Raw genomic sequence first — 25,832 nt, forward strand, 5'->3', positions numbered from 1 at the left:
TCTATCCCAACAGTGGTGGGAAGCCTTGGAAGGATTTGGGGGTGTGTAACGGAATCTAACTTTTAACCACTGATCCACAAGGAGGCCCAGGGTGAGGGTGAGGAGACCTGGGGGTGTGATTCCCCCAATTTGAGAAATGTTGAACTTGGGGGCTTAAGGGGCTCCCAGGGAAGCAAGAGAGAGGTCTCAACAGAAACGAGGGGCCGCCGGCACACAGAGGTGGTCACCCAGAGAGGAGAGGGAAGGACTGGCTAGAGCAGCTGAGGCTGAAGTGAGCCTGAGAAGGCCTTGTCCCCTGTGGCCAAGGCCACAACTGGTACCTGCGTCTAGAGCAGCCACCCAGCTCTAGGGAAGGCTCTGGAGAGCCAGGGCAGACATGGCTCCATATCCCCTTTCTCAGGAGTGCAGCTGATCCCCAGCCCTTCCAACTGCCCTTACAGGCCTGGCAGGCATGCTTAGGGTCACCCTGAAAGCCAGGCAGCCTAGAAGCCAACTCAGAAGGGAGCTGACCAGCAGCTCCGAGCCTCCAGAGAGCTGTGCTCAGAGCCCTAGGAGGCCCCGAGACAGGAGGCCAGCCCACTTCCCCCGGGGCGCTGGTCCACGAGAACTTCCAGGCTCAAGGTCATTACAGGCGCCAAGAAGGTTGCAGGGAAGGCCACCCACCAAAAGTGCAGGCCCACACCCCCCTTGGCACTGTCAGCCCCTGCAGGGCCCCCAGTCCTGCTCCCGGGTTCATACTGGGAGGTCTTCGGCATCTCGCTGAACCTTCCTGAGAGCTGGAGCTGGACCAGCAGCCCGTGAGAGGCAAGTGCTGTGCCCCAAAATTTCCCTGAATCCTGATCAGAACCAGTGCAGAAAGACAGCAGAACAGGTCAGGCAAGGGAGAGAAGGCAGAGAGCACGGTGGGAGCCTCGCTTCCACACACCAGCTCCTGGTCTGAGTGAGGGCACAGATTAATCAAGCAGAGACCATGGCTTGGGCACAGGGAATGTCCTGAGGAGAGCAGGCCTGACATGTCCAGCTTCATGCCTGAGCCAGGACTGCCCTGCCCTGGAAGCCTGTCCTGGAGGAGCCAGTCACCCCCTCAGGGCGACACTGCAAGGAGAGGGACAAAAACCAGAGCCTGCAAGGCCGGCTGTGCCATCCTCCCAGCCTTTTCTCACCCTCGCTCAGAGGCCCTGCCCCCAGGCAGATAGGTGGGTCTGCCTGGCCTGTGCTCCCAGCGTACAGTGGAACCACCTGCCTGGCATCCGGCTGAACTGGCAAACAGCTCCTGACAGCCGGGCACAGGGAGCTTGGCCTCCCAAGCAAAGGTCTTGGGGCCTAGGCTGGCCCTTCTCCCTACGCCTCACTTTCTCCAGGAGCCTCCAGGTGGAGACTCTGGGATGGACTCAGGTCATGCCCCCAGAACCCCTGAAGGGGCTGCTCCCTCAAGTTATAGGGAAGGACCCCCAGCATCACAATGGTCAGGGTCCTGACCCTGCCCCTCCCCAGTGGCCGCTGCATTCCAGAAGGAAACCAAGTGAGCAGCATGGAGCTGACCAGAGATCCCTTTATAAGTACTTGTAAAGACATCTGGGGTGGGAGTGTCTCTGTGTAGAGAGGAGGAATTCGTCTGGGGTTTAAGAACCAAAGACACGGTCGCTTTCCCAGAGAGGGAGAAGCAGCCGTGGCCAGAGGAAGCAGAAGGGAGCCTGGGGACATCCAGGGACGCACATCCTCACCCCACTCCAGGACCCGGCACACGGAGGCACTGGGCAGGAGGAGAGCAGAACCTGGCCCAGCTTTGGGGCTGAGGGCTCTGGGGAGGCCACTGGGTGTGACCCCTGGAGGCTCCGGGAAAGGAGGAATGGTTCCAGATATCTCCAGAGGCCAGAGGAGCAGAAAGAGCACAAGATGAGAGAGGGGGCCAGGGCCTGGGTGCCCCTGGCAGACCCCAAGCTCATGGTGCTGGAGTCGCTGGAAGAAGCCCAGCACGCAGCCCTGTGTGTGTGCTTTCAAAGCCCAGGCCTTTCCCGTCTCCCAGCTCCACACCAGCGCTGTTCTTTTCCTCCAGAGGCTGTGCAGCTGGCCTGTCCTCGGCCTCAAGTCTTGCCCCGGTTGGTTCCCGTCGTCCACCTGTACAGCACGCGGCCATGCGCTGGGCAGGCCTTCCAGAACTCTCCCCACAGCGTCCCACCACCAGACCCAGGGGGGTGGGCTCGGTGACACTGGGTAGACGGTGTGCATCACTGCAGTGTGTGTCACACGTGTGAGATGCCAGTGCCAGTTGGCCAGGCCCCACCTACCATGTCTTTACGCCCTGGGGCAGCATTCTCTTTTATTTTATTTTATTTATTTTCTGGCCACACCACGTGGTATGTGGGATCTTAGTTCCCAACCAGGGATAGCACTTGTGCCCTCTGCAGTGGAAGCATGGAGTCTTAACCACTGGACCGCCAGGGAAGTTCCAGCATTGTCTTTTAGTGCAGACCCTCCTGGAGCTCCAGACACAAGCCCTGCCTGCTGGGCCAGCCCAGGAAGGAGAGCCGCCCCTGAGCTTGCATCTCACAATTGCTTTTTACTTATTTTTATTTTTTATACAGTTTTTAAAGGGTTACACTCCATTTACAGTTATTACAAAATATTGTCTCTATTCCCCATGTTGTACAGTACATTCTTGTAAGTCTTCTTGGTACTTTTAAAAAGGAAATACATTCTTAGTTCTAAAAACTAGGAAAATAGAGAAGAGCTCAAAGAACTTTTTAAAAAATCACCTATGGTGCCCTAGTGCAAAGACAGTTGTTGCCAATATTTTGGAAGGGCTGCCCTGGAGCATTGGCCCATACCTGCGACATGTGGTGCAGCTCCCGGGTCCTTGGCCTGTGCCTGGCCACGCGTGTTGGGGCTGCTGCGCGGTTGGAGATGCCTGGCAAGCATGGCCAGAGGGAAGGGGTTGGTTGACAGCCTGGGAAATGCCTGGGAAGTGTCATGTGTCAACCATTAACCCTGGTACCTCCGTGGGACCTATTGCGAAATGAGCATGCCAGGAGATGTGGTTTTCAGGGCCAGATGTCCTGAGTGCCCAGTGGAGGAGCAGGCCCAGGCCCTGCAGAGCATCTGGAGAGCACGTGCCCACACAGACCTTCTGTGCGGGGACACCAGGGCCAGGACCCCCAGGAACAGCTGTTGCCCCGGCAGGATGCTGGCCTGCACGGGCTCCCGCAGGGAACCAAGGCAGGCATGGGGTCTCTGGTTCCTGCTGGCGAGCAGCTCGGCCACTCGCACTCAGTGAGCCCACCTCTCTGCACACACCGCGTCCTGCCCCTTCCTGCCCCATGATGACGCACCCTCCTTTCTCTTTTCTCTTCACCTGCTAGAGCACCCAGCACCTCCAGCAGCCTACAGCCTCCAACACCCCGAGGGGAGCCCCGTGGCACCATGGGCAGCCTTTGCCGTCGAAGGGATGAAGATGGAAGCCCAAGCAAGGGGCAAGCCTGCCAGACACCCCAGGGCTCATCCTGCAAAACCTAAAGGCTGCCAGCGGCCCCCCAAGATTCGTAACTACAACTGCAAGGACTGACCTCCTCGAACCGCTCCTCCCCACCCCTCCCCCTCCCCTCCCCTCCCCCTTCTTCTCACCCCTCCTCCCTCCCCTCCCCCTCCCCTCCCCTCCCCCTTCCCACCCCTCCCTCCCCACCCCTCCCCTCCCCCTTCCACCCCTCCCCTCCCCCTTCCCACCCCTCCCCCCACCCCTCCCCCTTCTTCTCATCCCCTCCTTCCTCCTCCTCCCCCTTCCCCCTTCCCCTTTTCCCCCTCCTCCTCCCTTCCAATCCATCTTGGTCTCTTTCCCCTCCTCCTCCTTGGTGGCTTTATCTCCATATCAGGTGTATGTGTATGTGTGTGTGTCTGTCTGTGTCTGTGTGTGTGTGTGCGTGCACGGGTGGTGGTGGACAGTGAACTGAAGAGCAGCCTCCCCAGTGCTGCTAAGGCACCTCATGGACCGATCGCAGAGCCCCGAATTGTTCTTTTAACTCGGGAAGGACAGTAAAAGATTTCCTGGGCTTTGCATGTGTGGCTCTCGTGGCCAGGTTTCTTGTGATTCGAAGGTTCAACCGTGAGTGCTTTTGACATCATTACACATGCTACTCCTGGGGCCTGGTCCGGACTCACGGGGCCTGGAACAAGACAGGCAGCCAGTGTGCTTGTGGCCAATTGGCGGCCCTCCCGAGGGGGCACGTTTCTGTGGAAGAGAGGAGCGTTGCCTCACTCGCAGCTGTCCCCCCGCCAAGAAGGAGCAGGGGGCAGCCCTTCGAGGTGTGTGGCCTCCGGTCTGCACCCTGGCTGGGTGCAGAGGTGGGCAGCCCCTCCACATGAGGATCTCCAGCGATGCTTGGGTGCCAGGCCTGGCCTACCTGGGGGCGGAGCCCCCACGGGTCCCTTTGAAAGTGTACCTTTCATGAATGTCATCTTGTTTATCAGGTTTTCAGGCTTTGATCTCTGTGGAATGAAGGAAGATCAAAATTTACACAGGCGTATTGATGTCCTAACCACAGATGCACTGCTCATCCTGGGCGCAGTGCTTGGGGAGCTGCGGAGGCAATGGCAGGTCACTTCTGATGTGCCAGGAAGGAGCACGCTGGGAACAGCTTTGCTGCCGGGTGGCAGGGGTCTCTATGCTCTGCTGTGTCTGGCATGTGGCCCTTTAAGTGAGGTGTTGCCATATGACTTCCTTTAGATGAAAAAGTGAGGAGAGATGCCCTGTTGCTTTCCCTAGAAGCACTTCAAAGCCCATGAGTCTCCAGACCTCTGTGGTACAAACCAGGGACTCAATCCCAGCCACCCAGCCTGTAAGTGTCCCATCACCTGGGCTCCTGGCAGGCTGCAGTAAGCAGAGCCCCACTGACCAGCAGGAAGTGAGCCTAGGATAGCTTATGACACCAAGAGCTGGGGACTTCCCTGGTGGTCTAGTGGGTAAGACTCCATGCTCCCAATGCAGGGGGCCTGGGTTCGATCCCTGGTGGGGGGACTAGATCCTGCATGCCAATCCCGCACGCCACAACAAAGATCCCAAGGGCCACAACTGAGACCCGGTGCAGCCTAAATAAATAAATAAATAAATAAATAAGACGTGGTCTTTAAAAAAAAAAAGACACCAAGATTTGAGGGTGTTTGTGCAGCACTGTCCAGCCACTCCTGGTCCAGGTTACCAGGTGTCTGAAAAGGTCTTAAGTAGGAAGGAAAAGAAAATCCCACAGAAAGGTTGTTCGGGACAGCAATTCAGCTGTGGGATCTCGGGGCCCTGTCTCCCCTTTTCCTGTCCTGCCCTTTATTCCACAGTGTGCGAACCAGAAGCCCCCAGTGATGAAGCCAAGGGGAAGAATAGAGCAGGGAGTATGGAGCTGCCCTGGGACTACCTGGGGGCCTAGGGAGCAGTGTGTATGTGTGGAGGGGGGGCGTGTGGCCACGTGAAGCCATGTTGTCTGGTCTGCCGTGCCTGTCCCGTTCTGTGTTGTCCCTGAACATCCGCGGACAGCGCCACACTCCTGACAGCCCCTGAGCTTCGGAGGGCAAGGCAAGAGGGGTTGCCAAGGAGCCAGGCGAGGAGCGCAGCAGCGTTTGATTTAAAGACAATGAGGCTGCGGGGCACCAGCCCCAGGGAACTGCCAGGGCTCCTCTGGCCTCACAAGGGTCTGTCTGTGGCCCCAGAAGATAGCCAGGGCGGTGCAGGGCGTGGCCACCAGGCCGGGAGGGCCGTCTTCCTGGACTCTTACTTGACCCCAAGACGGGATGTCTGTTTCTTATTGGTCTGGAAGTTAAGGGTTTTTTGAAAATTCGGTAAACATTTGAGCAGGGGAATTACAAAGGAGAGCGCGCCGGTGAGCGGAGACGCAGAGTTCCGCCGGTGCGTGTGCGCGCCCGCGGGTGAGAATGGCCACGTGCGCGCGCGAGTGCCTCTGCCCAGGGAGACTCCTTTGTTCAAATCACACCAAGAGGTCTCCGTACAGAGCCGGCTCGCCAGATGGCCGCGCCCCGTCCCCGCGGTCGGCTTGCGGGGAGCCCCCGCCCGGCCTCAGGAGCGTCCCCCCGGTTCCCGCGCCCGCCTTGCGAATTTAGGAGGCAGGGAGGACCAGCCGCGCTGCGTTGCGGTGACCGGCAGTAACCCCGCGCGGGGCGCCCTCGGCCGGGTCAACGACCGCGCTCGCCCGCTGCGGCCCGCGCAGCGCCAGGGGCCGCCCGGCCCATCACCCTATCGCCTAGCAACGCCCACTCGCGTGCCGCCATTGGTCCAGCGCGCACGCCCCCGGCCCCCGATTGGCTGCGGCTGCAGAGCGAGCCACGCCCCCGGCCCGGCTTCGCTCGGCCCGGACGCCGGCACTTCAGTCCTTACGCCCGGGGGTCCGTCCGGCCCCCAGTGTGGCCCCAGTATAACCCCCAGCGTGATCCAAGCAAGCCCCGTCCCGTTTCCACTGCGCACCGTGCACACGTGGCCCCCGAGGCCCCGTGGGTGGGGGCGGCCCCGGGAGGCGTGGGGCGCGGAAAGGAAGTCGTGGGGCGGGGGTGACGCTGCGCCCCGCCCCGGCGCCCCCCGAGTCCCGGGGCCCCCTGGCGCGCCCCCGCGCAGAGTCCCGGCGTCCGGCGGCGGCGCGCTGCATCACCCCACTGGCGGCGGCGCGCCTGGTCCCGGGGCGCAGCCCTGACGCTCATTGGCCTGGGCGGCGCAGCCAAGCTGTCAGCCCATGTGGCGTGTCCGCGCGGGGACGGCAGCGGTTAAATAGCGCCGGCGCGGGCCTAGAGGGAGCCAGAGAGACGGAAGCGGCCCGGCCTCCCCTCCGCCGCGCGCTCCATCCTCGCTCTCCCTCCGCCGCTCACGCCACCGCCCGCGCCCAGACCAGGTACGAGCGGCCAGGCCGGGCCGGGGTCGGGAGTTGGTTGCCGGGGACCGGAGTCCTGGGGCCGGGCAGGGGCCGGGGCGGGGGTAGTGCGGTCAGGCTCGAGGGGGCGCCGCCGGCCCGCATCTTCCGGCCTTGGGCGCGCGTCGTCCGGGGCGCCAGTGGCGAGGGGTCGCCCCGCACAGCCTGCCCTGGTCTCGGGGTCCGAGCCTCCGGTCTGGATGTTCGAGCCCCACGGGGCGCCCGAGGCCGGGCGACGAAAGGCCCTCGCGGCATGCCCCAGGCCCGGCGGGGCAGGTGGGCGGATGGCGAGGGGCGGACGCCCAGGAGCGCCGCGAACAGCCATTTTGGTCTTGGGCTGGGCCGGGCCGGGCGGCTGCGGACCCTCGAGGGCCTGTAGGAGCCCCCGGCCGCCCACAAGGGCCTCGTTTCGGGCCGGGCCGCCGAGCCCCTCCATCCGCGGCGTCCCCCCACCTCCGGGTGCGGGATAGCAGAGTCTCAGCTGACCGGAGGGCCTAAAAAGAAGGGAGGGTGGTGGGTGGAGGAGGCGCGGGGCCCGATGAGGACGGCTTCCCCACCACGTGGGCTCCGTTTGGAGCCCCCGAAGTTCTGGGGGGAGAGCGGCTCCTGCCCCGTACAGCCTCGCGGCGGCGCATGCGAGGCAGTGCACTCTGCAGGGGTCTCCACCCCCTTGCCTAGTCCCGCCGGACTCCGCGTGAATAGCAAGTAGGGGGAGAACAGAGCGGGCGCTTTCTGGAGAAGCAGCCGCCCCGGGAGCCGGTGCCTCTGCGCCGGCAAAGGGCTCTTTATTTAGCGCTGGGGGAGGGGGCTCCCTCTCTGCCGGGACAGCAGGGCGATCAGGGCACCCAAAGAAGATGCTCTCTCCACTTCCTTGTGCTTTCCCTTGCTCAGAGAGACACGAGGGCCGCTGGTTGGCGAGTCCAGCGGTCATTAGCGTCATGAGGCCCTGGAGCCTTGGCGGAAGTGTGCAGGATCAACCCTGGCCTTGCCCCCTTTCTCAGGGGCTGTACAGGAGCCCCCATCCTGGACCCACAGTCTCAGGGTAGCCTAGGCTCCCTCGTTGGCGCCTTGGGCACCTGGGTCTGGGTGGCCAGGCAGGCTGCGTGGAGGTTGGCAAGCAGGACTCTGAGGCCTCAACCTGTGCAGGTGTGTGGGTCTGGGTAGCACTTGCCTGGCACCTGATCAGGAGTAGTTCTCCAGGTTGGAGCTCGCTGGAGCAGCCATACAGGCTGGGTCTGTCCACTGTGGGGCAGGGACCAATTTTGCCCCAGAGCCCCACCAGGCCTTGGCACTCTCAGTGCCCGAGCCGTTGGCCCCAGCATGGAGGACATCGTGGGGTGCTGAGTGCAGAGCCGGCCAGTCAGGGTGGGTGCTCCTTCTCACCCCCATGTTTGCCCTTTCTCCTCCGCCTGCTAAATTCCCTTGGCCAGTTCTTAATAGGCTGACGGCCAGGCAGCCCCTTCCTAGGAAGGGTTTGGGCCCTTCTCTGCGTTGGCCCTGCCTGTCTCCCACTGTGAGGCCTCCTCCTGGGACCACTGCAGCAGGGAGTTGCAGCAGGGCCATTTTAGGGTCACCCCAGGCCAGGGCCAATGCCCAGAGAGCCCAACACTGCCAGTGAGAGGTGCAGGCAGGCTGGACCAGAGTGGACACCCCGCCTCCCAACCACCGTACACATACTTCACCCAGGGCATCCGTCCCGGCTGGCACACAGCACAGGAGCTGGCCGTGTGGATCTTTGTTGTGGGGCTTTCTGAGCTGCTGCCCTCAGACCCTTGGGTGGGCCAGGTGGAGAAGGGGGGTCAGGATGCCAGGGCCGGGGGAGCAGCAGCTGGGCCTCCAGTGAGGCTGCAGACTGGCAATGTGGGAGCTGAGGTTGACCAGTGTCCGGGCCCCCACACCACCCTCCCTGCAGAGAGAGCAGCCATGGAGGAGGTGGTGATCGCTGGCATGTCCGGGAAGCTGCCTGAGTCGGAGAACTTGGAGGAGTTCTGGGCCAATCTCATCGGCGGTGTGGACATGGTGACGGATGATGACAGGCGGTGGAAGGCAGGTAAGTGGGCCTGGGTTCTCCTCTCACTGCCGCTGGGTACACAGTCTCCAAGCTACCAGGACAGGCCTGCTCTGGCCTGAGCTCCCGTCCCACCTGCAGAGCCAACGGTCACCCGAGGTGAGGCCATGCTGCAGGCTCTTCCTGCGAGATGGCGCCAGGAGAAGGCTCAGGGCGAGGGAGAAACTGGGACCTCTGGCCAGTGGGCTAGGGACTGAACTCCAGTCCGCAGGAGACTGAGGGCTGGCCCTGGACATGGTCTTTGCCCACTTCACAGATGAGCTAAGTAAGCTGCTAGGGGGCAGATCCAGAGCTAGGCCAGGTGGGTGAGCACCTCCGGCCCCACTGCCCACCACCTGGTCCCTGCAGAGCCTGGCCAGCCACTGCTGGCCCACGTGTCCCAAACTGTCGGATAAGACACCAGGCTCTCCCAGGAAGCTGGTTTGACTCCCTCACGCCCAGTAGGTTCTTCTGCAGAGCGGCTCTACCTGATCTACGGGATGTGAGTCAGTGTGGCGGAGCCTGGCCTGGCCTCAGCCTCTGGGGCCAGTGTCAGGCCAGGCAGGGGGTCTCCAGCCAGGACAGGACAGTGGTGGGTAGGCGGAGGGGGCACTCCCCACCCAGTGCTGTGCTCTGGGACACCACCCATGAGGCTCCCCCTAGGGGCCCCTCTCAGAAGTGGGCCCACCCATCCCGGGGAGCCTGGGCTCCCTGCTGCCACAGGGACGCCACTGTCAGTCACTCGGGGCTGTGAGGTTCCGTGGCTGGCCCCTCCATCTGCGTGTGTTCCACAGGACTGTATGGCCTGCCCCGGCGGTTAGGCAAGCTGAAGGACCTGTCCCGGTTTGACGCCTCCTTCTTCGGGGTCCACCCCAAGCAGGCAAACACAATGGATCCCCAGCTGCGCTTGCTTCTGGAGGTCACCTATGAGGCCATTGTGGACGGAGGTGGGTCATCAGGAGGCTGACAGCCAACCTGGGACTTCTGAGGGCCCCTCCCTGAGGTTCCTGCCGCCCCTCTTGAAAGCATTCCTCCATTTTGCTTCTAAGAGCAACACGTGTTCATGACAAAACATCCAAAACATAGAAGCCGTTGAGGGAGCCGAGTCCTGGTCTGGGGCCGATGGGCTGGGGAGGCATGGGCCTTGGGCAGGTCACGTTTCACAGCTGCACACCAGAGGTGTCCCAGGCATGTCCTGATGCCCCAGCTTCCTCACTCCCCATTGCATGGCTGATCTTGGGGGCGAGGGCAGGGTGCCAGGCAGAGTAGGAGGCGAGATCTGGCCCCACGACGCTTGCTCTCCACGCTCTCCTCTGCCGGGTTGTGTCTGGCTTTGGACAAGTGCCTCGAGGCCAGCTGCCCCTTGTCCCGGGGCACAGACTTGTCCCAGGGACACCAGGGACATAGAAGTCCTGCCAGGTGGGAGAGGGGAGGCTGCCATGTGGGTGAGGCCCCTCAGTAGGGGAGCGGTGAGAGCTCAGCTCTGCAGGGGAACCTGGGGCCTGTCTGCTCCCACCTGTGGTTGGCAGGGTGGGTGTCCTGGCCTTGCAGTCTCTTGTCCTGCAGCAGATGCTAAGTAGTCTGTGGGGTTGACACTGAGCCTGACGGGGTCATGGACACGTGCTGCCTGGGGTGGAGGGGAGGGGAGGTGAGAGGACCCTGGTAGGGGAAAGTGGAGACCTTTCCACTGCCCAGGCCGCATCCGGAGACCTTGGATACTGCTCCCCAGGGGCTGGCCAGTGTCCCTCCCTCCTTCCCAAGCCTGGACACTCGGCCTTTGTCTGTCTCTGTCTTCTTATCTTGCCCCGCCCAGGGCAGGCCGCCCTCAGGGCTCACCAGACCCTGCCAGCAACACCAGGGGCCAGGGGAGTAGCCTAGGGACAATGCTGCCCTCTGTCCCCACCTCCGGCTGTCTCTGGCCGCTGCCTGACCCAGAGCCTGGAGCCCCACCTGGCACCCCGCCCGTGCCTGGGCCCCGGTTCCCTGTGACCTGGTTATCCGTTCTCAGCCCTACCTGGGCTGGCCGCCCCACTGTGGCTATGCTCTCTCTTCCCTGGCCCACCTCGTCCCCTCCAGAGTCAGGCTGAGATGGAGCCTCCTCTCACCCAAGCCAGGGAGGCTGAGAGGCGAGGCCTCACCTCCCAGAGCTGGGTGGTGGGCTGGGCGCGTCACAGCACCTAGGGCTGACCTCTGTCTCCTACAGGCATCAACCCAGCTTCCCTTCGTGGGACGAACACCGGTGTCTGGGTGGGTGTGAGCAGTTCTGAGGCCTCAGAGGCTCTGAGTCGAGACCCTGAGACCCTCATGGGCTACAGTATGGTGGGCTGCCAGCGTGCCATGATGGCCAACCGCCTCTCCTTCTTCTTCGACTTCAAAGGTGGGTGCACACACAGCTCCTCTGGGCCTCGGACTGGGGCAGGGTGGGGCCGGATGGCAGCTGAGACCCTTCCAGACTCTGACCTCCCCTCTCCGAGGAGGGCCTGCAGGGGTGAGGTACCGGTGTCATAGGCTTCACATGGAGGGCACCTGCTAAAGCTGCCAGGGCCCCAAGGTTGGGGGAGTCCCACAGCTGCACTGTGCCCTTGCTTGCAGGGCCCAGCGTTGCCCTGGACACAGCCTGCTCCTCCAGCCTGCTGGCCCTGCAGAGCGCCTACCAGGCCATCCGCAGTGGGGAGTGCCCCGCGGCCGTTGTGGGTGGCATCAACATCCTGCTGAAGCCCAACACCTCGGTGCAGTTCATGAAGTTGGGCATGCTCAGCCCTGAGGGCTCCTGCAAGTCCTTCGATGCAGCAGGTGAGGGCGGAGGGCGTGGGAGCACAGGATAGCACCCCCAGCCCCCGTTTCACCCTACACCAGCCCCTGAGCTCTGCCCTGAGCTCCCAGGCCTGAGGTGCCCTCTGCCCCCAGGGGACGGCTACTGCCGCGCGGAGGCTGTGGTGGCCGTCTTGCTGACCAAGAAGTCCCTGGCCCGACGGGTGTACGCCACCATCCTCAACGCCGGCACCAACACTGATGGCTTCAAAGAGCAAGGTGGGAGCGGCCGGGCAGGGTGAGGGCGGGGCTGCAGGCGGTTAGGTGATTGGTGGTGTGCTGAGGCCCGGCCCCGCCCACAGGCGTCACCTTCCCCTCCGGAGAGGTGCAGGAGCAGCTCATCCGCTCCCTGTACGAGTCGGCCGGGCTGACCCCCGAGTCCCTGGAGTATATCGAAGCCCATGGCACTGGCACCAAGGTGAGAGCCCTGCCTGGCCCTGTGCACACCCCACACCCCACGCCGGAGAGGTGCCGGGGTGGAGTCCTGACCTCCCTGGGTCCCCCACAGGTGGGCGACCCCCAGGAGCTGAACAGCATCATGCGGGCCCTGTGTGCCACCCGCCAGGACCCCCTGCTGATCGGGTCCACCAAGTCAAACATGGGGCACGCAGAGCCCGCCTCGGGGCTCGCAGCCCTGGTCAAGGTAGGCAGGCGCGTCTGGGGCCATCCTGCCCCTGCCTCCTCAGCTTCCTTCCCCTCGGTCGGGGGAGGATCCCCACAGGCTGTGCTGTGGGGTGTGGGCCACCGAGGCCCAGACAGCAGCGTGCCAGCATGTAGCCATTCCCTGCCCTAGTTCACGGGGCCAGACATCTTGCCCAGCACTGCTCCACAAGAGACCAAGCCAGAGGTGCAGAAGCAGCGGGGCGGCCCCACCTCTCCAGGGCTGCCCTTCCCCATGGCCTGCTGACCAACTGGTAGCCCAGAGCATTCAGGTCACCACTGCTCAGGCTCCCTAGTGCTCTGGGCTTCCTGGGCCACTGTAGCCACCTGTCTGCAGCTCTTAGATCGGGACCTGAGGTGGGGTCTGGCTGAGGGACCTTTGTGTCTAGACCCATGGCCATTAGTCCGGAGGTGGCAGGGGCCCTAGGTGAGGCCCAAGGCCGAGAGGGGAAGGGGCCTGCAGCTTGGTCACCAGACCACTGCACTGGGGCTGGGCAAGGTTGGGGGGAAGGAAGTCTGTTGCAGTGGGCAGGGGGCCTCAGAGTGTCCTCAGGAAGGGAAGTACCTGAAGTCCACCCTGAGCAGCAGGGCAGGGAGCCCGGGGCTGGCCACCCCACTGACCATTAGGCACCCATAGGTGCTGCTGTCCCTGGAGCACGGGGTCTGGGCCCCCAACCTGCACTTCCACAGCCCGAACCCCACGATCCCAGCGCTGCAAAACGGGCAGCTGCAGGTAGTGGACCGGCCTTTGCCCATTCTCGGGGGCAATGTGGGCATCAACTCCTTCGGCTTCGGTGGCTCCAACGTGCATGTCATCCTCCGGCCCAACTCCCAGCCGCCCCCGCTGCCTGCCCCGCACTCCGCCCTGCCCCGTCTGCTGCGGGCCAGCGGGCGCACCCTTGAGGCTGTGCAGGGCCTGCTGGAGCAGGGCCTCCAGCACAGCCACGACCTGGCCTTCGTGAGCATGCTCAATGACATCGCGGCCGCCCCCACGGCCACCATGCCCTTTCGTGGCTACGCTGTGCTGGGCGGCCAGGGCGGCGACCAGGAGGTGCACCAGGTGCCAGCTGGCAAGCGCCCACTCTGGTTCATCTGCTCCGGTGAGCCCCCAGCTCCCCAGGTTGTCCCCGAGGGCAGTGGGGGCAGGGCCGCGCAGCCCTGCCCTGACGCCTCTCACTGGGACAGGGATGGGCGCACAGTGGCGCGGGATGGGGCTGAGCCTCATGCGCCTGGGCAGCTTCCGCGACTCCATCCTGCGCTCAGACAAGGCCGTGAAGCCTTTGGGACTGCAGGTGTCGGACCTGTTGCTGAGCACAGATGAGACCACCTTTGATGACACCGTCCAGTCCTTCGTGAGCCTCACTGCCATCCAGGTGCACCCCTGGGGTCTGGGGTGAGCGGGCCGGCAGGGCGGTCAGCCTGGCGTCCCCGGGACTGGCGTGACGCACCCTGTTCCCCCAGATTGCCCTCATAGACCTGCTGACCTCCATGGGCCTGCGGCCTGACGGCATCATTGGGCACTCCCTGGGCGAGGTGGCCTGCGGCTACGCCGACGGCTGCCTCTCTCAGGAGGAGGCTGTCCTGGCTGCCTACTGGAGGGCCCAGTGCATCAAGGAGGCCAACGTCCCGCCCGGGGCCATGGCAGCTGTGGGTAGGTGTTGCCCTGTGCTCCCCCATCCCACTCCACCCATGGGCCTGAGGGTCTCCGTGGGAGGGGACGTCTACGCTGGCACCTTCGACATTGGTGCTGGGCAGAGGCAACGTTCTGGGGTGACTCGCTGGCCACCGTCCTCCTCACTTCAGGGTGAGAGCGACCCTGACAGCCTGCTCCCGTGTGCCCTGTATGGCCTCCCTGAGCCTGATGGCCTTGGCACTCGGCACACTTGCCCATGGGCATCAGTAGAGGCCAGCATGATTTTCCCATGAGCCTGAGCTAAACCCCTGGGGGGTTGCAGGGGAAGGAGTGGGCCTGTTCGCACTTCGGGCAGGCAAGGCTGGGGACGGGAGGACACCCGAGAAAGCCTGAGGGACTGGCAGGAGAGTGAGGCCAAGGTCCTCTGTGGTTGGTCAGACGTAGGAGCCTTTGGCGTCAATACTGAGCCGAAACTGGCTCCCGCCTGTGGGGTAGCGTGAACGACACCCCTGCCTGAGATCAGATATGGCAGGGGTGAAAGTGCCTCGTAAAGGTGCCGCTCTGCAGCTGTCATCACCGCCTCTGTCGTTAGGGCCACCCCGGCAACGTCTTCCTCCCCCTCGTGGGGGGCCGAGTGAGGGTGCCGGCTCCCTGTGGCCACCGTCTGAGGCTATCTCTGCCCCCAGGCTTGTCCTGGGAAGAGTGTAAGCGGCGCTGCCCCCCTGGTATCGTGCCTGCCTGCCATAACTCCCAGGACTCTGTGACCATCTCCGGACCTCAGGTGGGCACTGGGAGGCGAGGCCTCATCCCCAAGTCCCCTCCTATCCCTCAGGGTGAGCTCTGCATGGGGAGCTGGGCACAGGCCTAGGACTGCTCGTCCAGCGCCCCTGCCCCCTCCCCGCCCCCACCCCAGGCCGCAATGTCCGAGTTCGTGCAGCAGCTGAAGCAGGAGGGTGTGTTTGCCAAGGAGGTGCGGACAGGTGGCATAGCGTTCCACTCCTACTTCATGGACTCCATCGCCCCTGCGCTGCTGCAGGCACTCAAGAAGGTGGGTTGCTGCCCCACGGGCTGCCTGGCGGGGGCCTCCTGGAGGACGGGCGGGCAGGCGGCCCCAAGCTCCCTCACACCGACCCAGCCTGGCCATGTGCGCAGGTGATCCGGGAGCCACGGCCCCGCTCCGCGTGCTGGCTCAGCACCTCCATCCCCGAGGCCCAGTGGCAGGGCCGCCTGGCCCGCACGTTCTCAGCTGAGTATAACGTTAACAACTTGGTGAGCCCCGTGCTGTTCCAGGAGGCACTGAGGCATGTGCCTGAGCACGCCGTGGTGCTGGAGATCGCCCCGCATGCCCTGCTGCAGGTGCGCGCTGGGCGGGCAGGATGGTCAGGTCCGGGAGGGATGGCGGTCGGGGGCATGGCAGGGAGGCAGGCTGGCTGGGCTCCTTGTGGCCTTGTGGGAGTGGGTGGGAGCTAGTCAGAGGGAGGCCCAGCCTGTCTCTGCCTCTCAGGCCATCCTGAAGAGAGGCCTCAAGTCCAGCTGCACCATCGTCCCGCTGATGAAGAAGGACCACAGGGACAACCTGGAGTTCTTCCTCAGTAACGTGGGCAGGCTCCACCTGATGGGGTGCGTCCCCTCGCCCTGCTTGACCCTGGGAGCCCCTCAGCCACAGGCTGGCCTTGAGATCGTCCCCAGGAAGCGGGCTTGTGGGTGCTGGGCCACCGTCACACCCTCACTGCGGCCCCCACCCCACCCCGTCTCGGTCATCCCTGGGGTCTTAGGGGAGAACGGTTGGCAGTGGGTATAGCAGGGTGGTCCTGGGGACAAGTGTGCTGCTCACATCTTCCCTCTCCACCCTCCAGCATTGACATCAACCCCAACGGTCTGTTCCCACCCGTGGAGTTCCCGGCTCCCCGGGGGACCCCCCTCATTTCCCCCCACATCAAGTGGGACCACAGCCAGACTTGGGATGTGCCCGCCGTGGAGGACTTCCCCAGCGGCTCCAGCTGCTCCTCTGTCACTGTCTATAAGATCGGTGAGTGAGGTGCGGGCAGGAGGGGGGCGGCTCCTTCCTCCAGGTCACTGGCACTAAGGCCCATGCCCCACAGATGCCAGCCCTGAGACCCCCGACCACTACCTGTTGGATCACTGCATCGACGGCCGCGTAATTTTCCCCGCCACTGGCTACCTATTCCTGGTCTGGAAGACGCTGGCACGAGCCCTGGACCAAAACATGGAGCAGGTGCCTGTGGTGTTCGAGGACGTGACGCTACACCAGGCCACCATCCTGCCCAAGACAGGTGAGGCAGGCGGCCTCGGGATGCGGGGTGGGAGTGCTGCCTGCTGACCCCTGCTGCTGACCTCTGACCCTGCTGCCTGCAGGGACCGTGCCCCTGGAAGTGCGGCTTCTGGAGGCTTCATGCACCTTCGAGGTGTCTGAGAACGGCAACCTGATCGTGAGCGGTGAGCAGGGGCACCCGCCCAGGCTGCAGAGTCCCTGGTGGGGTCTCTGGGTGGACCCTGGCTGCCAGCTCAGCCCGGCCCTGCCCTCAGGCCCTTCTGCCACCCCCGCCCACAGGGCAGATACACCAGTGGAAGGACCCCGACCCCAGGCTCTTTGACAACCAGTATGGCACGGACGCCACACCTGTAGACCCCACTGCTGCGTTCCACCTGAGCCAGAGCGACGTGTACAAGGAGCTGCGGCTGCGGGGCTACAACTACGGCCCCCACTTCCAGGGCATCCTCGAGGCCAACCTCGAAGGTGGGTGCAAGAGGGCCCCACTTTATGCTGAGGAACGTGCTTTGGGGCTAACTCCTGCTGCCCGGAGTTAGATGCCCAAGCCGGGTGAAGGGAGGGCAGTTGTGGGTGTGAGAGGGCCGCATGGAGGAGAGGGCCCACTGTGGGAGAGATCCAACCTGGCCGAGCTGACGGTCCCTCCACCCCAGGTAACACAGGCCGGCTGCTGTGGAAGGACAACTGGGTGACCTTCCTGGACACCATGCTGCAGATGTCCATCCTGGTCCCGGGCCACCGCAACCTGCGCCTGCCCACGCGCATCACCGCCATCCACATCGACCCCACCACCCACCGGCAGAAGCTGTACGCGCTGCAAGGCGAGACACAAGGTAGCCCTGCCCCGGCCCCGCACACTTGTGTCCCTGCGCCAGGCACTGCCCGCACTTACCTAGCATGTCCCCGCAGTGGCCGACGTGGTAGTGAACAGGTGTCTGAACAGCACAGTGGCCGGCAGCGTCCACATCTCGAGGCTCCATGCCTCGGTGGCCCCTCGGCGACAGCAGGAGCAGCTGGCACCCATCCTGGAGAAGTTCTGCTTCACACCGCACGTGGAGAGCAGGTGCCTGGCTGGGAGCCTGGCCCTGCAGGAGGAGCTGCAGCTGTGCAGGGGTGAGGCCTGCGCCCACTCCCTTCATCCCGGGCTCCAGCTCCCAGTTCCTGTGCCCAGTCTGGCAAAGGGGAGCTCATCACCTCCCCTCATCGCCCCGTCACAGCCCCTCCTTCATGTGGAGCCCGAATCTGCCTTCCCCTCATGAGTGCCCCCAGGCCTGGCTCCCCCCGCCCAGAGCTGATGTCTTCAGAGGAGGCCTAGCACACACAGGCGACAGATTTGTCCCCTCCTGTCTGTGCCCCCAGCCAGCCGTATAGGCGTAGCGCCATGAGACGGCTCCGCGCACAGGGCTCACACCCAAGCTGACGGGTGGGGGGAGCTGGGGAGGGGCAGCAGGGGCGTCAAGGCACTGAACCCGCCCTCTGGAGAGCCCACCCTCTGTGGGGCTCACACCTGGGTGGGAGGCAGGGCAGCCCTTCACCCCACCGTGGTCCCGAGGGTTGATGCCCGTTTCTAGCCCTGGAGGACTGGACTGCCCGCTCCGTCCCCCTATTTGCTGTCAGTGGGCAGAGCCAGGCGGTGGGTCCTGCTTACCTCCGAGTCCCTGCTCCAGGCAGACACCAGTTGCTGGGGGACCTTCAGGAACCCCAGCCCAGCGGAGGCTCTTCCCTAGCACCCGTCTCTCTCCTCCCCAGGGCTGGCACAGGCACTGCAGACAAAGGTGGCCCAGCAGGGGATGAAGATGGTGGTGCCCGGGCTGGACAGTGCCCAGGCTCCCCGGGAGGCCCCGCAGCAGGGCCTGCCTCGGCTGCTGGCCGCCGCCTGCCAACTGCAACTCAATGGGAACCTACAGCAGGAACTGGGCCAGGTCCTGGCCCAGGAGAGGCCCCTGCTGTGTGACGACCCCCTGCTCAGCGGCCTCCTCGACTCCCCAGCACTCAAGGCGTGCGTGGACACCGCCCTGGAGAACATGGCCAGCCTCAGGATGAAGGTGGTGGAGGTGGGTGCCGAGCGCAGAGGCAGGCACTGTGCATATGGACCCAGACGCGGGCAGCCCCAAACATCAGGAGGGCTGGGGCCCTTCTGACGCGAGGCCGCCCACACACCGAAGGGGAAGGGGCATAGAGAAGGGACTGGAGGTGGGCTCTGCGGGTGCTGTGGACAGGGCAGCGCTGGCCAGTGGCCTCAGCGGAGTTGGTGGGTGGGTCTTTCTGGTAGACACCCAGCTGAGGGGGTGGGTGCGCCCGCCCCGTGGCAGCTGATCCAAGAAGCTGTTCCACCCCAGGTGCTGGCTGGTGACGGCCGACTGTACTCCCGCATCCCGGCGCTCCTCAACACCCAGCCCCTGATGCAGATGGACTACATAGCCACTGACCGCCACCCCCAGGCCCTGGAGGCTGCCCAAGCCAAGCTGCAGCAGCTCGACCTCACCCAGGGCCAGTGGGACCCTGTGGACCCGGCCCCCAGCAGCCTGGGCAGGGCTGACCTCCTAGTGTGCAACTGTGCCCTGGCCACCCTTGGTGACCCGGCCACGGCCATCGGCAACATGGCGGCTACCCTGAAGGAGGGAGGCTTCCTGCTGCTGCACACGCTGCTCGGGGGTTACTCCCTGGGGGAGACTGTCGCCTTTCTCACCTGCTCGGAGCCACATCAAGGGGGGCAGCACCTCCTGAGCCAGGTGCGGGGCGGGGCCGGGATGGGGAGGGGCTGGGATGGGGAGGGGCCAGGAGGCTGCCGAGCACTGACCCCCCTCAACGCACAGGACGAGTGGGAGAGCCTATTTACCGGGGCATCCCTGCACCTGGTGGCCCTGAAGAGGTCCTTCTACGGCTCTGTGCTCTTCTTGTGCCGCCGGCCGGCCCCGCAGAACAGCCCAGTCTTCCTGTCCGTGGAGGACGCCAGCTTTGGATGGGTCAACTCACTGAAGGTCAGTCGCTCCCAGCCCTGGCCAGGCCTGGCTGACGCAGCTCCAATGCGGGGGTCTGGGTAGCCCCCAGAAGCCAACCCCTCCCTCGTTCTACAGAACATCCTGGCTGACTCCTCGTCCCGGCCCGTGTGGCTCATGGCCGTTGGCTGCGCCACCTCAGGTGTCGTGGGCATGGTGAACTGTCTCCGAAAAGAGCCCGGTGGGCACCAGATTCGGTGAGATGCCCGCTGAGCTGCATGCCCCTTGCTCCTCCCCTCCAAACCCACCCCCCCAGCTTCCCCTCACCTGTCTGGCTGCCCATAGGTGCGTCCTGGTGTCCAACCTCAGTAGCAAGTCCCCCATCCCTGAGATGGACCCAAACTCCTTGGAGCTGCAGAAGGTGCTACAGGGGGACCTGGTGATGAACGTCTACCGGGACGGGGCCTGGGGGGCATTCCGCCACTTCCCACTGGAAAAGGGTGAGCCCCCAATGTGCCACCCTGCCCCCCCCAGGCTCCTCACCTCGCAGCTGGGTGGGCTGAGAAGGAGAGGGCAGGGGGACCCTGGCTGGAAGCCCCGCCCAGCCCAGGGCGGCACGTGACCCTGTGGCAGCTCCACTCTCTGTCACCCACAGACCGGCCAGAGGAGCAGACAGAGCATGCCTTCGTAAACATCCTCACCCGCGGGGACCTCTCCTCCGTCCGCTGGGTCTGCTCTCCTCTGCGCCACGCCCAGCCCACTGGCCCTGGCGTCCAGCTCTGCACCATCTATTATGCCTCCCTCAATTTCCGAGACGTCATGCTGGCCACGGGCAAGCTGTCCCCCGACGCCATCCCAGGTACAGGCAGCACACGGTGGGGGGACCAGAACAAAGACCTGTGGGGCCAGGACCTGGGAAGGGGGGGTCCTCACCCCGAAATGCTCAGAAACCTGGGAGGCTCCTCGAACCCAAGCTCACACACTGGGGTCCTCCTGGGGAGGTAAGGGGCTCACCCACCATCTGCCCCCAGGAAAATGGGTCACTCGAGACTGCATGCTGGGCATGGAGTTCTCCGGCCGAGATGCCAGAGGCAAGCGTGTGATGGGGCTGGTGCCCGCCGAAGGCCTGGCCACCTCCATTCTGGTGTCTCAGGACTTCCTGTGGGACGTGCCTTCCAACTGGTGAGTCGGTCAGAGCTGTGACCTGGGGCCCAACATGGATGTGGCCAGATCAGCACAGCTGATCCCTGTGCTGTGCCCATAGGACCCTGGAGGAGGCAGCTTCAGTGCCCGTCGTCTATACCACAGCCTATTACGCGTTGGTAGTCCGCGGACGCATGCAGCCTGGGGAGACAGTGCTCATCCACTCGGGCTCAGGCGGTGTGGGTCAGGCCGCCATCGCCATCGCTCTCAGCCTGGGCTGCCGCGTCTTCACCACTGTGGGTAAGCCTACAGCCCTTCCCAGAGCCCAGGACTGCCCCTCCAACGCCTAAAGCCCAGACTTAGCAGCAGCGTCTCTCCCCACCAGGGTCAGCTGAAAAGCGGGCATACCTCCAGGCCAGGTTCCCACAGCTCAACGAAGCCAGCTTTGCCAACTCCCGGGACACGTCCTTCGAGCAGCACGTGCTTTGGCACACGGCCGGGAAGGGTGAGTGGCTCCCGTCACTAGCCAACCGCCATCCACCCATATTCTCAGCCCCCTCTTCCTCCCATCCCCACCTCTCCGGCCAAGCTGGAGTAGACACCGGCCCAGGCAGGGACAGGGTCTGGCCTTCCGGACTTTTGCCGCGTTGGCTGGGCAGTTGTCTTGACTGTGAGGACCCCTCTTGCCCCCCGACCCCAAGGTGTTGACCTCGTCCTGAATTCCCTGGCGGAAGAGAAGCTGCAGGCCAGCGTGCGGTGCCTGGCCCAGCATGGTCGATTCCTGGAAATTGGCAAATTTGACCTTTCCAACAACCACCCCCTGGGTGAGGCTGGGCATCAGGCTGGGTGGGCAGGGGGCTCTTGGGCAGAGCGGGGGTCCACAGGGTGGGCTGTCAGCTGAGTGGTGAGGCCGCCACCTGCCCACCTGTCCAGGCATGGCCATCTTCCTGAAGAACGTGACTTTCCACGGGATCCTGCTGGACGCAATCTTTGATGGAGACAGCGCCACCTGGCGGGAGGTGTCGGCGCTGCTGCAGGCGGGCATCCGGGACGGCGTGGTGCAGCCCCTCAAGTGCACCGTGTTCCCCAAGACCCAGGTGGAGGACGCCTTCCGCTACATGGCCCAGGGCAAACATATCGGCAAAGTGGTCCTCCAGGTGAGTAGGGGACCCCAGGCACCCCCAGCTCCGGCCCCTGCCAGCAGTGTGTGAACAGCGGTGCTACTTGGGCTGCAGGTACGCGAGGAGGAGCAGGAGGCGGTGCTGCAAGGGACCAAGCCCACCCTGACGGCGGCCTTGTCCAAGACCTACTGCCCAGCCCACAAGACCTACATCATCACAGGGGGCCTGGGTGGCTTCGGCCTAGAGCTGTCCCACTGGCTCATGCTGCGAGGGGCCCAGAAGCTGGTGCTGAGCTCCCGCTCCGGGATCCGCACAGGTGACTGGCCCCGGGGAGCACGAGGGTGGGGCAGTGGGAGAGGCCTCTGTCAGCTCCCCCTCCTGCTGCTCTCCGGGCACCTGGGCTTAGGGCCAGAACCCTGATTTGCCCATCCCCACTGTCTGTGTCCCGCAGGCTACCAGGCCAGGCAGGTCCGTGAGTGGAGACGCCAGGGTGTGCAGGTCCTGGTGTCCACCAGCGACGCCAGCTCGCTGGATGGTGCCCGGAGCCTTATCACTGAGGCCACCCAGCTTGGGCCTGTAGGCGGCGTCTTCAACCTGGCCATGGTGAGGACGGCTCTAAAGGGGCTGGAGCCAGCTGCCCAGGGAAGCCCCCCACCCCAAGTAAGCCCTCCAAAGCCCTGGGGCAAAGGCAGGTGCTAAGATCCCCTCACCCCAGGTCCTGAGAGACGCCATGCTGGAGAACCAGACCCCTGAGTTCTTCCAGGACGTCAACAAACCCAAGTACAGTGGCACCCTGAACTTGGACAGGTGGGCTCCTCCCTTCTCTCTCTCCTTCTCCCAGCCCTCCCCTGCACGGCCCTCACACTGCTGTCCAGAGACCAGGCCACAGGCCTCTGCCGGGGTCTGAACCAAGGGTCCAGGGCAGTGGAGGCGGTTTGGCAGGCGAGCCAGGGATCCTGGGCGTGTCGGCCGGTGGGCTGGGGAGGCCGGCTGGGGGTGACTCAAGAACCCACAGGGTGACCCGGGAGGCATGCCCCGAGCTGGACTACTTCGTGGTCTTCTCCTCGGTGAGCTGCGGGCGTGGCAACGCCAGCCAGACCAACTACGGGTTCGCCAACTCCGCCATGGAGCGCATATGTGAGAAGCGCCGGCATGACGGCCTCCCAGGTGGGCCCGCCCGCCCCTCCTCCTCCTCCTCCACTCCTGCGGTGCCACCCTCACTCGTGCCCCTTCTCACCCCAGCCCCCCACCCTCCCTCACCTGCAGGCCTCGCCGTGCAGTGGGGCGCAATTGGCGATGTGGGCGTCGTGCTGGAGACCATGGGTACCAACGACATAGTCATTGGCGGGACGCTGCCCCAACGCATCGTCTCCTGCTTGGAGGTGCTGGACCTCTTCCTGAACCAGCCCCACCCCGTCCTGAGCAGCTTTGTGCTGGCGGAGAAGAAGGCCGCAGCCCATGGTGACGGCAGCAGCCAGCAGGACCTGGTGAAGGCGGTGGCTCACATCCTGGGTGAGGGAGCACCCTGCACCCCCCGACTGGCAGACACTCAGCTCCCCTGAGTCTGGTCTCCCTGGCTGCAGAAGGGGGCATGCTGGCTTGCTCGTGGAGGGAGAGACACAGGTGGTCTGTGCAGAGCTGGGTGGGTGCTGTGTGCCATGACCATAGTGGTGATGGTTTGGGAAGACCCAGCCATCAGGGTACAGGACCCACCAAGGCCCATCCCCCATTGCCAACTGAGCGCCTCTCCCCAGGCATCCGTGACTTGGCCACTGTCAACTTGGACAGCTCACTGGCAGACCTGGGCCTAGACTCACTCATGGGCGTGGAGGTGCGCCAGATGCTGGAGCGAGAGCATGACCGGGTGCTGTCCATGCGGGAAATCCAGCAGCTCACACTCCGGAAGCTTCAGGAACTTTCCTCGCAGGCTGGCACAGCTGATGGTAGGTGTGGAGGGGTGGTATCCCCGAAGCAGCACAGGTCCTCTCAGTGCTGCTGGCCTGTGAGCAGCCTGGACCCACCCCCGCCACCCAGGTCAGGGCTCGTCCATCTGGCCCCATCCTGAGAGCCCTCAGTGGGAGCCCAGTGCCCCCACCCACCTCCTGCCCTAGCCACCAGCATCCCCAGTCAGGTGTGTGCGTGTATACGTGTGCATGCTGGGAGATTGTAGCAGGGGACCCCATGTGGCCCCGGCCCTCCCTGGCATCTGCCCCTCTTCACAGAGCTGGTGGCCCCCACACCCAAAGAGGACAGCCCTGCCCGGCAGCAGGCCCAGCTGAACCTGAGCACCCTGCTGGTGAACCCTGAGGGCCCGACCTTGACTCCACTCAACTCTGTGCAGAGCTCCGAGCGGCCCCTATTCCTGGTGCACCCCATCGAGGGCTCCATCACGGTGTTCCACAGCCTGGCTGCCAAGCTCAGCATTCCCACCTACGGCCTGCAGTGCACGGGAGGTGTGTCAGGGTCCTGCGGGGCTGTCCCTACAGCGGTCCTCCTCCGTCCTCCAGTGGGTTGGGGGTGACGTGCACGTCCAGAAAAGGGCTAAGCCTCGTGCTGTCCCTGCAGCTGCACCCCTGGACAGCATCCAGAGCCTGGCCGCCTACTACATCGAGTGCATCAGGCAGGTGCAGCCAGAGGGGCCCTACCGCATCGCTGGCTACTCCTATGGGGCCTGCGTGGCCTTCGAGATGTGCTCACAGCTGCAGGCACAGCAGAGCTCCGGCCCCACGAACAATAGCCTCTTCCTGTTCGATGGCTCGCACACCTACGTGCTGGCCTACACGCAGGTGAGGGCGGCAACGGCGCCCCTGGGGCCAGGTCTGGAGTCCCAGCCCCTTGTGCCGCCACTGCAGCAGCCCCTCCTCCCTTTGCAGAGCTACCGCGCCAAGATGACCCCTGGCTGTGAGGCCGAGGCTGAGGCCGAGGCCATGTGCTTCTTCGTACAGCAGTTCACTGACGCCGAGCACGGCAGGGTGAGTCTGCAGATGCCGCGTGGCTGGGCCTCCTGACACCCCTGCCCCCCCCATTCCCGTGCCTGGCGCCACTCATTGTCCTGTCCTCCAGGTGCTGGAGGCGCTACTGCCCCTCGAGGGCCTGGAGGAGCGCGTGGCGGCCGCTGTGGAGCTGATCGCACAGAGCCATGCGGGCCTGGACCGCCATGCAGTCCGCTTCGCGGCGCGCTCCTTCTACCAAAAGCTGCGGGCGGCCGAGAAGTACACGCCTCAGGCCACCTACCATGGCAACGTGACACTGCTGCGCGCCAAGACAGGCGGCACCTATGGCGAGGACCTGGGCGCTGACTACAACCTCTCCCAGGTGTGCGACGGCAAGGTGTCCGTGCATGTCATTGAGGGTGACCACCGCACGCTGCTGGAGGGCAGCGGCCTGGAATCCATCCTCAGCATCATCCACAGCTCCCTGGCCGAACCACGTGTCAGCGTGCGGGAGGGCTAGGCCAGAGGGTTCCACATATGGGACCCACCCCGCCGGCCCCCGCACCCCACGTGCAGCCACCAGTAGGACCAGCACCCTCCCCTCTCCCATCCCCCCACCCCGGCTGCCCTGGGCGCGGGGCTGGGACCCGCGCCGCCGACTCGGAGACCTGCCCGGTCTGTGAAGAGTCGGTTGAGCCGCCAGCCAGGCCGAGCTTCCTGGATCGCGCGGGCTCTGCCACGCGGGTCCATTTGTCGTTTCTCCGTTTGGATTCTCCTATTTATTGGGTCGCCAGGGAGACGCCGGTTGGTCCACCTGTGAGGCCGGCGTGCGGGAGCCGGGCCGGGGCCCCATGATGCCGGCAGTGGAGCGGAGCAGCCCCGGGCACTGGGCACCCACCCTATTCGTCTGTGTTCATTTTTCAAGAAACAACATTCAAACTGCTGCTTGGATTTTGAAATTTACTGTAATTGTCTGTGTAAAGAACCATGTCTGGACCCTGTTTCATTTTTACACCAACCTGGTAGAAATGTTGTCTCCTCTGGAGCCTCCCCACCATTAAACCACACGTGCCCTCTGGCCTCTGGGCATCCGTTCTTCCCTCCTCCCTGCCCAGCCCTGTGAGCCTGCGCTGTCCTGGCCAAGTCCTAGTGGCCTGGAGGGGACCACCCTCTGCTCCCTGCAGGAGGGAGGGGGCAACGCCTGGCTCCTGAAAGCAGGCTGGACACCTTGAGGCAGGGGCCCCTCTATCAGGGAAGCTTGACCAGGAGGAGACAGGTATGCAGTCTGATAATCCACGGGCATAATTGTGGGGTACCCCCTAGGGTACCCTTGCCAGATTTCCTTATCCCTCAGGGAAACCT

At 64.3% G+C, this 25,832-nt stretch overlaps 2 protein-coding genes across 2 annotated transcripts in view; both read left to right on the plus strand.

Moving 5' to 3' along the window:
- The window catches only part of CCDC57 (coiled-coil domain containing 57), a 108,940-nt gene extending 105,378 nt beyond the window's left edge, over nucleotides 1–3,562 (plus strand). The window contains exon 19 of the mRNA XM_060082305.1: nucleotides 3,360–3,562. Coding sequence (XP_059938288.1) covers nucleotides 3,360–3,562 — 203 coding nt within the window. The remainder of the gene's footprint in view (nucleotides 1–3,359) is intronic.
- A 3,035-nt stretch (nucleotides 3,563–6,597) lies between these two features.
- On the plus strand, nucleotides 6,598–25,549 carry FASN (fatty acid synthase). The gene is made up of 42 exons (XM_060082886.1): nucleotides 6,598–6,875; nucleotides 8,806–8,943; nucleotides 9,735–9,887; nucleotides 11,144–11,317; nucleotides 11,533–11,733; nucleotides 11,848–11,970; nucleotides 12,054–12,169; nucleotides 12,260–12,394; nucleotides 13,049–13,511; nucleotides 13,597–13,784; nucleotides 13,873–14,062; nucleotides 14,731–14,825; nucleotides 14,958–15,092; nucleotides 15,197–15,400; nucleotides 15,549–15,664; nucleotides 15,901–16,073; nucleotides 16,147–16,338; nucleotides 16,421–16,501; nucleotides 16,617–16,802; nucleotides 16,988–17,167; nucleotides 17,244–17,447; nucleotides 18,084–18,388; nucleotides 18,674–19,066; nucleotides 19,151–19,315; nucleotides 19,412–19,530; nucleotides 19,619–19,773; nucleotides 19,929–20,132; nucleotides 20,305–20,455; nucleotides 20,538–20,716; nucleotides 20,802–20,921; nucleotides 21,118–21,240; nucleotides 21,350–21,573; nucleotides 21,652–21,853; nucleotides 21,989–22,140; nucleotides 22,253–22,344; nucleotides 22,553–22,704; nucleotides 22,804–23,049; nucleotides 23,292–23,480; nucleotides 23,760–23,990; nucleotides 24,103–24,323; nucleotides 24,411–24,509; nucleotides 24,601–25,549. The coding sequence occupies exons 2-42, from the start codon at nucleotides 8,817–8,819 to the stop codon at nucleotides 24,988–24,990; spliced, it is 7,548 nt and encodes a 2,515-aa protein (XP_059938869.1). The 5' UTR covers nucleotides 6,598–6,875; nucleotides 8,806–8,816; the 3' UTR covers nucleotides 24,991–25,549.
- The last annotated feature ends 283 nt before the right edge of the window (nucleotides 25,550–25,832 follow it).

This window comes from Mesoplodon densirostris, chromosome 18 (assembly GCF_025265405.1).
Source record: "Mesoplodon densirostris isolate mMesDen1 chromosome 18, mMesDen1 primary haplotype, whole genome shotgun sequence".
Taxonomy (NCBI): Eukaryota; Metazoa; Chordata; class Mammalia; order Artiodactyla; family Ziphiidae; genus Mesoplodon; species Mesoplodon densirostris.

Coding starts and splice junctions, on each gene's coding strand:
- FASN (XM_060082886.1), top strand. CDS start 8,817: ATGGAGGAGGTGGTGATCGCTGGCATGTCCGGGAAGCTGCCTGAGTCG. Junction 15,401..15,548: donor CCCCGCATGCCCTGCTGCAG/GTGCGCGCTGGG, acceptor TCTGCCTCTCAG/GCCATCCTGAAGAGAGGCCT. Junction 22,141..22,252: donor GCGTCTTCAACCTGGCCATG/GTGAGGACGGCT, acceptor CCCTCACCCCAG/GTCCTGAGAGACGCCATGCT.